General features: G+C 40.4%; 1 protein-coding gene across 6 annotated transcripts in view; it reads left to right on the top strand.

Moving 5' to 3' along the window:
- LOC122551720 (von Willebrand factor D and EGF domain-containing protein-like) overlaps positions 1-15,796 on the top strand; it is a 279,402-nt gene that overhangs the window by 50,705 nt on the left and 212,901 nt on the right. For 4 of the 6 annotated variants that reach the window (XM_043694082.1, XM_043694080.1, XM_043694081.1 and 1 more), the window contains exons 2-3: positions 816-1,000; positions 6,729-6,963. In XM_043694082.1, the coding sequence (XP_043550017.1) occupies positions 816-1,000; positions 6,729-6,963 (420 nt within the window). Of the gene's footprint in view, positions 1-815; positions 1,008-6,728; positions 6,964-15,796 lie in introns of those variants that run through there. The other 2 variants (XM_043694083.1, XM_043694084.1) reach the window with 2 other exon arrangements.

Genomic DNA, 15,796 nt, shown 5'->3' with positions numbered 1-15,796 from the left:
GGAGCAGGAGAAGGGATGTTAGGTCCAGAATGGGGTCAGAGTATCACGTCTTAGGGCTGTCAGATCAGGGTCTGCGAGTGCAAGTCATCTGGAGGGGGTATAGTCGAAGGTGTATAAAGTAAATATGGCGTCAGTTGAATAGTTATTTGGGCGTTGCACTATGTATTCAATAGTTTAATCTCTCCCAGATAACTGGTTACTTAATTTCATTGGAACTATTTGAATTCTTTGATTTTAATAGAGCCTTTTAGAGGAATCTAGGCATAGTGAAATTGCCCAGCAGAATCTTCAATTTCCCAGACAATTCCTGGGGAATCTGCTATGATGAGGATTCTACAGGATCCCTACACTCCTCTGCTGGCACTGGAATTACAATTGTCTAGCCAGTAGAAAATCCATGCCCATGTTCTCATGACAGTCTTGAATGTCAATTTCAGAGCTGCACTGTTAAAAGCCTGGATGTTAGCCAGTTGTTGACTTTTCACCTCTGTTTTCACTTAACTAAGATGGTTCTCCAACCCAGTGTATTACAATCTAAAATGGTGGAATCTTGTGTTGTCTTTGTTATTGTCTGAGCAGTTTGGGAAAGATGGTAAAACTATGATTAATATTAATTTTTGACCTAGAGTATTATCTTCAATTTCAATTGTATTTGTTTCAGTAACAGTAGTTGTTTATTGTTTAACATCTGATATGTGAAATGATTTTGTCATCTAACAAGTTTTGATTGTAATTTTTCATGTTAAAAATACTGTTGAAAGAGTATTGGAACAAATGTCTTCTCATTGCTATTTTTTAATTTTAATTTCCTCTAGCCCCAGAATGCTCCCCAGGTGGATATCACATTCTTCAGAACTCTCAGCGCAGCATTCACTTTGATTCGATCGAACTACAACAGTTTGCAATCCAGGACCTGATATGTGATCATTCTCTAACACCAGGATGGTACCGCTTCATGATTGGAGATGAGCCAGCAGAAATGCCAACCAAATGTATAGAAGTTAGTAGTATGTGTAGCATTTTGTTTTCTAAGCATAGTCTAAATATATAAAAGTACAACATAGGAAAGTGAACTGTAAAAATGTATTCAAACTGTTTGCATTGTTTAACCATTCACATTTTAGTAACTTTGAACTTTGTAAGTGAAAAATGATTAGAGACAAGATTGCCTTCCCATCAGAGAGCCAACTTGTACTTTCATTTGTTAATTTAATTAAGGGTCAGTTAGCTCAGGTGGCTGGCTGGCTAGATTGCGAAGCACAGTGGTGCCACAGCATGGGTTCAGTTCCTGACCAGCTGAGGTTACTTTCCTTCTCACCCTTTCCCCTAGCCTTGAGGTATGGTGACCCTCAGGTTAAACACTACCAGCCATCTCTCGCTAACAAAAGAACAGCTCTTTGGTGACTTAATCTTACCTTTTTAATTTGGGAAGGTTTTGTTATGGACATGTGATTTTCCTGCCAGATTTTTCTCCCTTGATTCAATTTTAGCTTTACATCCATCTGACAAAGTTGAAAGTACTGGAAATGTGTTGCTGGAAAAGCGCAGCAGGTCAGGCAGCATCCAGGGAACAGGAGAATCGACGTTTCGGGCATAAGCCCTTCTTCAGGAGGGCTTATGCCCGAAACGTCGATTCTCCTGTTCCCTGGATGCTGCCTGACCTGCTGCGCTTTTCCAGCAACACGTTTCCAGCTCTGATCTCCAGCATCTGCAGACCTCACTTTCTCCTCAAAGTTGAAAGTACGCCCTACTAAACTTCCTGTTTCAGTTGTCTGGTCCATTTCCAAATTTTGGGATTAGAGAGTGCATCTGGGTGTCTTTGGGTCAGCATGGACAAAATGGGCAGTATAGCCCCCTTCTGTCCTATATCATTTCTATATTTCTTTTTCAACTGTTTCTCACCTATGATGGGAAAGAGGTTGTAGAGTCATAGAGATGTACAGCATGGAAACAAACCCTTCAGTCCAACCCGTCCATGCCGACCAGTTAGCCCAACCTAATTTAGTCCCATCTGCCAGCATTAGGCCCATATCCCTCCAAACCCTTCCTATTCACGTACCCATCCAAATGCCTTTTAAATGTTGCAATTGTACCAGCCTCCATCACTTCCTCTGGCAGATCATTCCATAGACGTACCACCCTCTGCGTGAAAAAGGTTGCCCCTTAGGTCCCTTTTATATCTTTCCCCTCTCACCCTAAAACTATGCCCTCTAGCTCTGGACTACCCCAACCCAGGGAAAAGACTTTATCTATTTATTCTATCCATGCCCCTCATAATTTTATAAACCTCCTGTGAAGTCATCCCTCAGCCTCTGACGCTCCAGGGAAAACAGCCCCAACCTGTTCAACCTCTGCCTATAGCTGAGATACTCTAACCCTGGCAACATCCTTATCCATCCTTTCTGAATCCTTTCAAGTTTCACAACATCTTTCCAATAGGAAGGCGACCAGAATTGCACGCAATATTCCAACAGTGGCCTAAGCAATGTCCTGTACAGCCGCAACATGACCTCCCAACTCCTGTACTCAATACTCCGACCGATTAAAGGAAAGCATACTAAATGCCTTCTTTACTTTCCTATCTATCTGCGACTCCACTTTCAAGGAGCTATGAACCTGCATTCCAAGGTCTTTTTGTTCATCAACACTCTCTAGGACCTTACCATTAAGTGTATAAGTCCTGCTGACAGCTGTCAGGCAACCACCTGATGAAGGAGCGGCGCTCTGAAAGCTAGTGCTTCCAATTAAACCTGTTGGACTATAACCTGGTGTTGTGATTTTTAACTGAGTCCTGATAAGATTTGCTTTCCCAAAATGCAGCACCTCGCATTTGTCTGAATTAAACTCCATCTGCCACTTCTCAGCCCATTGCCCCATCTGATCAAGATCCTGTGGTAATCTGAGGTAACCTTTGCTGTCTACTACAACTCCAATTTAGGTGTCATCTGCAAACTTACTAACTGTACCGCTTATGCTCACATCCAAATCATTTATGTAAATGACAAAAAGTAGAGGACCCAGCACCGATCCTTGTGGCACTCCACTGGTCACAGGCCTCCAGTCTGAAAAAATACCCTCCACCACCATTCTGTTTTCTACCTTTTGAGTCAGTTCTGTATCCAATTGGCTAGTTCTCCCTCTTTTCTGTGAGATCTAACCTTGCGAATCAATCTCCCATGGGGAACCTTACTGAGGTCCATATGGATCACATCTACCGCTCTGCCCTCATCAATTCTCTTTGTTACTTCCTCAAAAACTCAATTAAGTTTGTGGGACATGATTTCCCATGCACAAAGCCATGTTGATTATCCCTAATCAGTCCTTGCCTTTCCAAATACATGTACATCCTGTCCCTCAAGATTCCCTCCAGCAACTTGCCCACCACCGAGGTCAGGCTCACAGGTCTATAGTTCCCTGGCTTATCCTTACCACCCTTCTTAAACAGTGGCACCATGTTAGCCAACCTCCAGTCTTCCAGCACCTCATCTGTGACTATCTGTGATAGAAATATCTCAGCAAGAGGCCCAGCAATCACTTCACTCGCTTCCCACAGAGTTCTAGGGTACACCTGATCTGATCCGGGGGATTTCTCCACCTTTTACGCGTTTCAAGAGGACTGTCTCCAAATTATATGTTTAAGCTATCTTTGCTTTCCAAACACTATTTGTCAAAGCCTTTTCTGCATGTTTCTGTGCTTCAATTTCTTTCTTTAACAGCTTTCTAAAAGTTATAAGTATTTTAATTTAAGTTTTAATTAGTCAGCTTGGCAGGTTTTATTTGTGAGGCTTTCATCATTAAGTTATGGAGCAACTTACAGCAACCACAATAATATCTTGCCTTCATTTAGGGATTTCAACATGGAAAGTTAATTTTGGACTTTTTACTATGAACATTATCAAAACAATTGGACACAAAATCACATAAGGCACTGTAAGAGCAGTTAGAGGCTAGTTCTAAGGCATGTGTTATAAGAATTGATGGAGTTAACTAAGCAGCTGAAAGCATTGTCACTACTGGTGAGCAAGGAGATCTTGGAAGGTGAGAGAGCTGGAGGAGATTGAGCTTGTGAATATAATGAGGGGTGAGACCACTGACATTTGAAAGCAAAACATTTTTTAAATTGAGAATTTAAGCCGAGCCAATTTAGGCACGTGAGCACATTAGTGCTAAGTGAACAATATTTAGTGTGAGAGCATCTCAATAGCAGAGTTGTAGATGAGTTTAAATTTGTGCAGAGTGAGACATCAAAATGGGCAGAAGTATTCAAAAAGACCAACCATGTTGGAATGAAGTCGAAGTTGCAGATGATACGAAGATTGGTGGAGTTGTGGATAGTGAGGAGGGCTCTTGTCGGCTGCAAAGGGACTTAGATATGATGCAGAGCTGGGCTGAGGAGTGGCAGATGGAGTTCAACCCTGCCAAGTGTGAGGTTGTCCATTTTGGAAAGACAAATAATAATGCGGAATGCAAGGTTAACGGTAGGGTTCTTAATGAGGTGGAGGAGCAGAGGGATCTTGGGGTCTATGTTCATAGGTCTTTGAAAGTTGCCACTCAGGTGGATAGAGCTTGTAAGAAGGCCTATGGTGTATTAGCGTTCATTAGCAGAATGGCGGATATTTCTGTGTATAATGCAGAAGTTGCAGGATCAGTTCATTCCTAAAAGGAAGAAAGATCCCAGGAGGAGGCATGGGCGGCCGTGGCTGACGAGGGAAGTTAAGAAACATATAAAGTTAAAAGAGAAAAGGGAGAACATAGCAAAGATAATTAGGAAAACTGAGGACTGGGAAGCTTTTAAAGAGCAACAGAGGATTACTAAGAAGGAAATACGCAGAGGAAAAATGAGATATGAAGGTTAACTGGCCAATAATGAGTGGTGGGGGCATGGAATGCGCTGCCTGTGGTAGTGGTAGAGTCAGAATCTTTGGTGACCTTTAAGTGGCAATTGGATAGGTACATGGATGGGTGCTTAAGCTAGGACAAATGTTTGGCACAACATCGTGGGCCGAAGGGCCTGTTCTGTGCTGTATTGTTCTATGTTCTATGTTCTATGTTCCATGTTCGTGGATGAGAGTTTCAGCAGTAACTGAAATGAAGTGACATTGGAGATGGAGCAGTTATGTCGTCAGAAGCTCATTTTGGTGTTAGATAAGATGCCAAGGCAGCAAATGGTCTGCTGTCTGATAGAAGAGTCCTGAGGAAGGGTCAATACCCGAAACATTGACTTCTCCACTTGCTGATGCTGCTGGGCTTGCTGTGTTCTTCCAGCTTCCTGTTTGTCCACTTTGGATTCCAGCATCTGCAGTTTTTTGTTCTCTAACTCAGTTTCAGAGAATGGACTGCTTCTAACAAGCTATGTAATCTGACAGAAATTAGACCAAACTATTTGTGTTTATGAATTCTTGCCACTTCACAACCCTACATCATTGGACAAATTGGAAAAGTTAGTTGCTTGGACTGAAGCCTTGGTTGAGTTAATATATGGATTAGATTAGTAACATTTATTCTTTCCACTATTTCCAATTCAGTAAAAGTAATCAACAAAATAGAAGATGACCATCTCTTGTTCCTTTCTTATATTTCCAATATCATCAATAGTTGTGGGGTGGAAATTACTCTCCAAATTTACATAAGAATAAGTAATAAAATAAATTTGCATCTGTCTCATTCATTAGAATAGGTAGCTCGGAGTAACCTGTATGACTATATCTGTGTCCAGTGATTTCAAATCTAATCCAAAGCTCTACCTATTTTTTAAAAATAGGTTATAATAGCCTGAGTTATAAAGCTGTAGAGAAAAAAAAAGTTTCAGAAATAATATATAAGCTATTACATTTGATTTAAATTTAATAAAACTGTCAAATAATAAATTGAGCATGCCAGTTTTTATGGTAGAGCTATAGTTTTGGACTTGGTAGCTCCTTTTCTTAGAATCAATACCATGGAAAGCAACTTGTTAACTGCTGATAAGAGATATACTGCTGAAGGCTTTTGTCTTTCACTAATCCAAAAGGATGCAAGAATGTCAAATTTCAAAGACAGCAAAAGTTACTGCTGTGTGAGAAAAGGGTACTGATTGGCTGGTAAGTTGACTCTGATTGCTGTTTATATGTGGAAATGAATAACCACAATATTGTCCTTGCTTGTGAAACTTGGAACATGATGTCTAACTAGAGATATGATTGCAAGGTTTGTGAAGGTGTGTGAAGATATGATTCTGTTACTGGACAGCATGTGCTAAATACTCGTGATTGTGACAGGATTTACACTAACAGCCAATTGAAGGTAATCGTTTGGGCTCACAATGTAACTCGCTGATACTTGCTACTAGCTACATTTATTCATATACCAGGATCTGTCCTCTTCAGGATAAAGTAAAATGTCTTGTCATTTTGCATTTTTCAATTGAAACAAAATCATAGGAGGCAGTAGTTCCCTGATATATTTGCCTCGGCAACACCTTCATCAATCTGTAAATTTCCAACCAATTAGCATCTTTTTTTCTAATGCTGTTTTAGTTGTTTCCCACATTAAAATTTGTTGTTCTTGCAAATGTCCTGTGAGTGTCAGCTTCAACTAAGTTTCAACTAACTTGATTGCTTTTAGCACAAATTGTTCATATGTTATAAATTACTTGAGTGCATTACTGTTGTTCGAAAAGTATTTGACAGAGAATATTCTCTTTTGAATCATAACTTGAACTCTGATTGTAACATTTTATATGAGCTCAGATGAATAAGTGTGGCACACAAGCTCCCGTTTGGCTTTCTCTTGAAGACTCCAACTCGTTGCCTCGTCCAGGTGAAGTAAAGAAACTTACAGCCTGCGCTACATGGCAATTCTTCATGGGCAGCATCAAAGACTGCTGTTTATTTCGGATCCCTGTCTCTCTTAGGAACTGTGGTTCATTCTTTGTTTATTACCTTCAGCCTACTCAGGGATGCATGGGCTACTGTGCCACTGAAGGTTAGTAGATAAATTATCAAAATTTTTAAGTGCTGACTATCCTCTGTAGATTTAAAATGTACATGTTTGAAGACCTAATCGTATTTTGGTACTTCTGATGTTTTTAAGATATAATTAACTATATGATATAACCACACACAACCTCACGTAAAATAATTTAAATGAAACAAAACTTTGTTTTATGTTAAAGCTTGTCTGAAGTGTTTGAAAGTGAGTCAGATTACTGTGATCAATGTTCGGGCAAAGATATTCATCTACCATATGCCAAACCATAATAATGAAGAATGAATCCTTAACCTTAACACTTATCTCCAAGGCAAGGCCAACATATTATCAAAACAATATTTGACTTGTCAAGCTGCCTTCCTGAAGCAGTTCAGACTATATTATTGTCTTAAGTTTCTAAATTTCCATTGGGATCTGTGCACTTTATGAATGAATTGACAACAACCCTCCAGGTGGACATGGAAAATATGGAAGAAGAACAGGGGATTTGTAACAAACAAAAAAAAAAGGAATTGCTTGAAACACTCAGTAGGTCTAGCAGCGTCTGTAGAGAGAGAGAAAAACAGTAAATGTTTTGAGTCTGTGTGACTCTTCAATACTTGTCCCTGGTGTCCTCGCCAATATTTATCTTTGGTAGCAGTATCCTTTTTAAATAGATATTATGCAGTCATTTTCCATTGCCCTATGTGGAAACTTGCTGCACACAAATTGTTTGCTGTTACCAGTGACTTAAATATCAGAACATTTTTGAGGTTGAGAAAGGTCATGTGGAAATGTACTTATTCATTTTTTTTCCGTTTTGGTTTTTTTCTGTTCCTGCTTTTCCTCCCATATTATTTGACCCCCTTGTCCCCAAGTGTTATATCCAGCTCCTAACTCATACAATGTTTTGGCCTTAACTGCTTAACTCCATATGCTCACCACTGTCTGGGTGAAGCAATGTCTCTTCATCTTAGTCCTAAATGGTTTACCTCATGTCCTTAGACTGTAACTCCTGGTTCTGGGCTCTTTCTTCCACCCCCCCGCCGCTATCGAGAACCTCTTTCCAAGAGTTAATTGAGTAAATACACATGTCTTTCAAGGGAACTTCAGTTATACCAAAGTAATTCAGTATTTCCTATGTGCTAATTTTTATTAATTTACAATGGAAAGTAATGTCTGAAATTGCTATCTAAGGATTTGACTCCTTAGATGACTGATAATTTAATACTATTATAGATGTCTTTTGAATAGTTTGTATGAAATCAGATTGTTTGCATGTTAAAAGTATCATTAGACTTCCCAAGCAGTGTCTGTTGGACATGTGCACACTTTGAAATACCTTGCATTAGACACCCTTTGCTAAGGGTGAGAACAAGTATACATTGACCAACTTCTGAAAATTTGAAGAACTTGCAGATAATTACCTTAATTTAATGGAATAGGGAACACTTTGAAGCCCAAGGTTCCAGCTAATGCTGTCACACATTGAACTGATTCGGCAGCAGTAAATATCCCACATCAGCTCTATTTAAATGATAATTGATGACTTACAATTTAGTTGCTGGTTGATTTCTTTTTGCTTTCTTTTCAATTTCTTTGAATGTTGATACAACACCACTCAAGTGGAAAAGGTAAGAGCTGGGAAAAATGGTGAGCTAGCTCCGTAAGGGCTTTTTGCTGATTGGATGGTTATGCACATGCCTATTGCTTCTGGACATGTTTCTCTGGTAGAGAGAGTCCTCAAAATACAAGCTGAACGGCAGACTGGCAATAGGCTACGTATCGCAGGACAAACTGCTAGACAGAGAGTTGTCTGAAAGAGGCCGTTTCTGCTTGGTTTTCAGGGATCAATTATCTGACCTTGATTTTCATTGTTAATAGTATCTAAATTTTAACTGGGAGCAATATGCCAGATCTGTGTACTACTGAGTATACCTTTGCAGCCACGACTTTAATATCAGAGCAGCTGCGACGTGGACTGTTCTCAGTTGCTAAGGTGTAGTTGTGGCATTGAACTTTTAGACTCAGAATTTCTCTAGGCAGTAACTGGAGATACTTGCAATACTTTGTAGTTAGTCATCTCTTATTACATAAGAGAAGAGTACTCAGTCAGAGCAAATTACATTTCCTCAGCTCTTTTAAGAGAGCAGTAGACAGAGCCAGCATGTGGCTTCATTAAGATTGTAGGACTTGCTGTGTTGCAGAGTGTTATAGGCTGCATGCACATTCCTTTGCATTGTGCACCATGCCAACTTTGCCCTAATTGGAATCGGGAGGAGAAACTGAGGACTTTGGATGCTGGAGATCAGAATCAAGAGTTTGGTGGTGGAAAAGCACAGCCAGTCAGGCAGCATCTGAGGAGCAGGAGAATCGACGTTTCAGACATAAGCCCTTCATCAGTCAGAAGGGATTCTCATCTCTCTTTGCCCAGCTGGTGTGTGACTATACACCGAGAATCTACCTGTCACTGTCCAGTATCTTAACAGCTGTTATGCTACTTTTGTTTTGCACAAGTGTTATGTCTACTGTATTTGAGCCAGCACAGTTATCTTAAAACTGTTACCGGGTGACAAGGGTATCTGCTGAACAAAACCTTATGACTCTGGTATACAAACCATGCTCATGTGGGCAGCATGTATTCAATATAAACCATGGTGCCATACAAAATGTGGTAAAGCAGGGTGTTTAAATAATACTTCCATTACTTAGATGGCTTGAGGAGCTCAGTAGTACTCAGAAGAGTAAGGTCTCAAAAGTAAGTGCATCAGTGATGGTTGTGCAATATATTTGGTTGATGTGGTTGTCATGATTGAAAGCAAGCTGTGAGAGGTAAATGTGCTGACTCTGAGAGGGTGAGGGAAACCTCACAATGTTGGTCTGAGTTTGACTGATAGAGATTTGTTTTCAAAAAATGACTGACTGTTTACTGAAGATTTGCTATTAAAATAAAAGGCTTAAGTGACTGAAATAGCCGGTTTCAAAATGTCTGAACATTTTCATAACACCATTTGGCAATTTAAAAAATCATCAGAAAGGAGCTGGGCTGGCTCAAGAGTTAAACAACAAATAATTAAAATTCAACCTCCTGAACCACTTTTAAAACATCCACTGCTTATCCTTAAACATTTTGGAAAGCCTTGTCTTCAGGTGGGTGCAGGTCAAGCTGACTCAATCACTTTGGACAATAGACTCAGCAAATATGTAGATTAATCACTTTCAGCGATGAATCTGGAATAAGGATTTCTCACTCTGTTCAGACTATTTGCTAACTGGCCACTTGAATTATATGATGAGGAAACCAATCCTTTGTCTTTAAAGAAACTGAGTCAGTCATGCAGACGGTGAGTAGGAGAAAAGAGAATTGGCAGTGTACCCCTGTACCCCTGTCTCACACTCGGGCATGTGCCCTTCCTCTGCTCTGACCAGTCAAATCTCTTAGGCCGTGTTTCTGAAGTAAACTGAGCAATTGCTGATTCCAGGGGAAACAGATCGAGATGGCCCAATGTCTTGATTCAGAATCTGGATAAATAATCAAACCCAGCATTAATGCATCCAAATCATCAATTTACTTTGGGAGAGAGTACATTTGGTGTAGTTTCCTAGAGCAATATGCCATGGAGCCAACCAGGGAGCAGGCTACCTTGGATCAGGTAATGAGTACTGAGTCAGATTTAATAAATGACCTCTGAATAGAAGATGTAATGGCCATAACATGATAGAATTTAATATCCAGTTCAAGAATAAGAAACTTGGGATGAATATAACTGTGTTTCACTCAAATAAAGGGAATTCCAATGAAATGAGGTAACTGTTAGTGAAAGTAAACTGGATGGATAGGTTCTCAGGAATAAGAAGAGGCAGACCCTAAAAGAGGTAATTCACGACTCTCGGCAAAATACGTTTGAGTAAGCAGGAAAGATTCTAAGAGGGATAAACCAACCGTGCAAGTTAAGAGGAGTATTAAGTTGAGAAGAAAGTATATATGGAGACTGAAGTCAGTGATAGCCTTGAAGATGGGGATGAATTCAGAATCCAACAAACGTTGACTGAAAAGGTTAAAAAGAGAAATAAACTGAGGGCAAACCAGAAAGGAATATAAGAATGAAGAAGCACTTCCTTAAATAAATAAAGGGAAAGCGAGGTCAAAATGAAAAAAGGCCCATAGAGGTTTGCATTACTTTTTATGATGGAAGATACTTCAAATGTTCCATTAATACTAAAAAATGGAGGGGAGGAATAAAGTACCAAGACTATCATGAAAGAAACAGTGTTAGACAGAATAATGGGGCTAAAGGCAGGTGGTTCCCTGGCCCCGATGGCTTGCATCCTCAGATCCTAAAAGGTAGCTACAGAGATAATGGATGCATTGATTGTAATTTTCAAAAAATATTGGATTCTGGAGAAGATCCGGAATTTTGGAAAATTGCTAAGGTGACATCCGTCTCCATTCAAAAAGGGAAGCAGGCAAAAAGCAGCTAAGAAGAGGCAGATTAGCTGACCAACTATTGTTGGAAATATTTTGGAATCAATTACTGAGGAAGTAATAACGGGACATTTAGAAAATCATAATCTAATTGAGCAAAGTGAGCATGGCTTCATGAAAAGGAAATCATGTCTGACTGATTTATTTTGGCTTTTTGAGAAAATCTCAACCAGTGTGGCTCGAAAAGAACCAGTAGATGTGCTGTATTTAACCAGAAGGTTTTGACAAGGCACCGCACAAAAAGTCAAGCCATATGATTAGAGCCCATGGTGTTGGAGGTTGTATATTGGCATCAATAGAAAATTGGCTAATAGGCAGAAAACAGCAAATGGCATAAGGGGTTCTTTTTCAGGTTTGGTGATCTGTGACCTGTCGGATTCAAAAGGAATTGGTGTTGGGTCCACAAATATTTACAATATAGATTAATGACTTGGAGGAAGGAAGTGAGTGTACTGTAGTCGCATTTGCAGATGACACAATAAAAGGTGGAAAGGCACAACAAAAGATGGAGAGGAATGCATCAGATTACAGTGAGATATTGATAGGTTAAGTAAGTCAGCAAAATGTTGGCAAATGGAGTATAGTGTGAGAAAGTGTGAAGTTGCTCATTTTGGAAGGGAGAACAAAAGAACAGAATAGTATTATGGGTGGCTCAGTGATTAACACTGCTGCCTCGCTGTGGCAAGGATCTACATTCAATTCCACCTTTGGGCAACTGCCTTTGTGGACTTTGCAGATTTTCGACGTTCTGTGTAGGTTTCCTCCGGGTGCTCCAGTTTCCTTCCACAGATCAAAGGTGTGCAGGTTAGGTGGATTGGTTATGCTACATTACCCTGTGGTGCTCAGGGATGTGCAGGCTAAGCAGGTTCGCCACGGGGAATGCAGGGTTACAGGGATGGGGTAGGTCTGGGTGGGATGTTCTTTAGAAGTTAATGTGGAGATGATGGGCCAAATGGCCTGCTTTCACAGTGTAAGGATTCTATTTAAATGGAGAAAAGCTGCAACACAAAAGGGTTTCGGGGTATTTGTGCTAGAAACACAGAAGGCTAGCACCTGGTGCAACAGATAATTAGGAAGAATAATGCAATGTAGACCGTAATATCAACCCCCTTGAAATAAGAGTAGGGAAGTCTTATTGCAACTGTGTACAAGGTGCTGGTGAGACCACATTTGGAGCACTGAGAGCAGTTTTGTTCCCCTTATTTAAGGAAAAATATCATTGAATTGGAGGCAGTTCAGAGAAGGTTCAATAGGATGATCCCTGATATGGAAGGATTGCTATGAGCAAAGGGTAAACAGGTTGGGATTGTACTCAGAGTTTCGAAGAATGAGAGGTGATCTGTATGAAACATATCAGATTCTTAAGGGAATTGACAGGGTCAATGCTAAGAGGATGTTTCCCCCCATGGGTGAGTCTAGGACCAGAGGGCATAGTCTCAAAATAAAGAAATGCCAACTTAAGACTGAGGTAAGGAGAATTTCTTCTCCTGAAGGTTGTAAGGCATTGGAACTCCTTCAGCAGAATAATTGTGGGTTACGGGGAAACGTAGGATCGTGGGTGTAAGGAATGTCAGATCAGCCATGACACTTTTGAATGATGGCCTACTCCTGCTCCTATTTCATATGGTGGTCTTGTGGCCTTATGGGATCTACCCTTCCTGTTTGTAACTTGTGTGAGTATGCCTGAACTTCTTGAAAGCATGTTTGTTTGAAACTTGGAGCGTTGTTATTATATTGGGCATTTTATCGCAATAAATAGCACTGATGCTTCATAGCACCAGAGACTCAGGTTTGATTCTAGCCTCTGGCAACTGTGTGGAGTTTGCACATTTTCCCTGTGTCTGCATGGATTTCTTCTGGGTGCTCTGGTTTCCTCTCTGTTCAAAGATGTGCAGGTTAGGTGGATTGGCCATGCTAAATTGCCCATTGTGTCCAGGGATCTGCAGGCTAGATGGGTTACCCATGGGGAATGTAGGGTTACATGGATAGGATGAGTGGGATGCTCTTCAGAAGGGTGGTGTGGACTCGATGGGTGGAACATCCTGCTTCCACAATGTAGGAGTTCCATGAAACACTTTCATTTAGAACTTAGAAAACTGTTTTTCAAACTGAAACAAAGAATGTATTGGAGTTCTCAGTACCACATCAATGCAACCTTGAGAGATATTAATGACCGAGACTTGGATGTGCAATGCACAATATCAAACTTTGTGGATGACACAAAACTTGAGAAATTGTAAGAACTCCTGAAGAAGGCAGTGATGGACTTCAAGGATATAGGCAAACAAGATTGAATGGGCAGACAGGTAACAGATAAATTTTAATCCAAACAAGTGTGAGATGATTCATTTTAATTGGAAGAGCAAAGAAAAGAATAGAAAACCAAAGAGAAGTGCAGTTCTAAGATGGATGCATGAACAGAAGGATCTGGGCATGGGCATAATTTGTTATAGGTGACAGGTCGAGAAAGTTGTTAAAAAGGCATGTGGGATTTTTTTATAATTGAGGAATTGTGTGCGATAGCAAAGAAGCTAACCTTTCCATAGCTCTGGTTTGGCCTCCCTTGGAGTGCTGTGTCCAATTCTGACCAATGCTGTATAGCAAAAGATGTGAAGCCTTTTGAGAAGATGCAGGAAATTAGAAATAAGAATGGATGCAGGAATGAAGAACTTCAGTTAACTGCATATATTGGAGACACTGGGGTTGTTTTCTTTAGAAAGGAGACGGTTAAGAGGAGATTTGATCAAACTGCCCAAAATTGAGAGTTTATTCAAAGTAGATGGAGAGAAACTGTTTCTATTTGAGGACATGCCAAGTGGCAGAGGACAACGACTAAGATAAATGACTGAAGAATCAACCATGAGATGATTAAAAGCTTTTATATGCAGCAAGTGTTTCATATGTGGATTTTGCTGACTGACAGTGTGATGTATCATATTCACTTCTGGCTTTCAAAGGAAATTGAATTAACAAATGCAATGAAACAATGTGCAGAGCTGCAAACAGAGTGGAATTGGCTGAGCTGCTCTTGCAGAGAACCAGCACAGACATAATGGGTTGAATGACATCCTCTGCTTGAACTGTTCTATGTTTTTATAACCCGATGGCCACCAGTGAAGCACTGGTACGATAAATACTGAGGTACTTGTTTACTCCATAACATCTTGAGTTTGTTCATATTAAGTCTATTGTTGATTCAGATCAGACAGTATAGTTTTATGATCCCCTTAATAATTTGTCTCTGGTCCTTTGGCGTGATTACTCTCAATAGTATGGAATATTTTGTTTGTTTAATTGTTCACAGTTTAGTCAGCATTAGCTTCTTCCTATCTCAGCATGCTGCTAATCAGAATTCCACTTTGAAGACTCATTTAAGGCACTGCTTGAGAGGATTGCTCCTGTATTTGCATTGAATGCTCATTTTGGGTTGATTTGGGAGCTTTTTGAAAGTGATTTCTTCCTTCTCCACGTAGTGGTTAATGATTTGGAAGTATTGCAGCTGACAACAGAAATAATTTGAAGCATTTGCCTTTTCAAAATGTATGGTTTGTTACAGGATGCATGCCCCTTCTTTTACTGTGCAGAGTGATTTCTGTTCTGATGGTTCTGCATTCTTGATAATGGTGTCATTATTTATGCTTCTGTGAAAGGTTGACAAGCTTGTGTGTACTGTGTCCATTTTCAGCATGGATGCTGCCATTCGCTGATTTGAAAATGTGCAGTGGGTGTTTAGCTGTCGAGGTCAGGGGTCATGACCTATCCCTGCCTGTTTCCTTTGAGATCAGAATGTACAAATCTGATGTTGCCACCCTATTACATGGTGGTAACATTGGTCCAAGTGGAGCCTGTGTTAGTGGCTTGCTGAGCACCAAACACGAGTGCATTGGTGTAGCCAACTTCGATAGTGTTTGCTCTTTTTATTCAAAACAGTTTAATGGAAGGGAGCTGTTGGTGGCTCTGGCTTTATGTGAGGGCTGCACATAAGGACCACAGGTGTAGTCCGAGGGCAACTAAGGATGAAGGCCTTTGTGTTGGAGGGGACAGGAGATGGGAGTTAAAAGTTCCCATTTCAAGGTAGCCATTTGTTGATTGATGTACATGGTGCCTAGCATGCCATGGCCTGGGGCCTGAATTCACACAACAGGAGAGGCAGATGTGCTCAGTACTGCTGGGACCTCCTAGCATTCACACTATTGGAGGTGTCTTTAAAGCCCAGAGGCACAGCACCTCTTTCGCTACAAGCTGGAACTAGTCCTTATCCTGTGTTGCTCGACGGTTGTAACTGAGATGGCCCAGAAAGGAAAGATGACACCCTGTTTCACCAACAAAAATCTAGAGATATAAGTGGTTTGGATGCTGGAG

Source organism: Chiloscyllium plagiosum, chromosome 7, assembly GCF_004010195.1.
Source record: "Chiloscyllium plagiosum isolate BGI_BamShark_2017 chromosome 7, ASM401019v2, whole genome shotgun sequence".
NCBI lineage: Eukaryota > Metazoa > Chordata > Chondrichthyes > Orectolobiformes > Hemiscylliidae > Chiloscyllium > Chiloscyllium plagiosum.
Note: the sequence above shows the minus strand (reverse complement) of the source record. Positions and strands in the feature narration are given on the sequence as shown.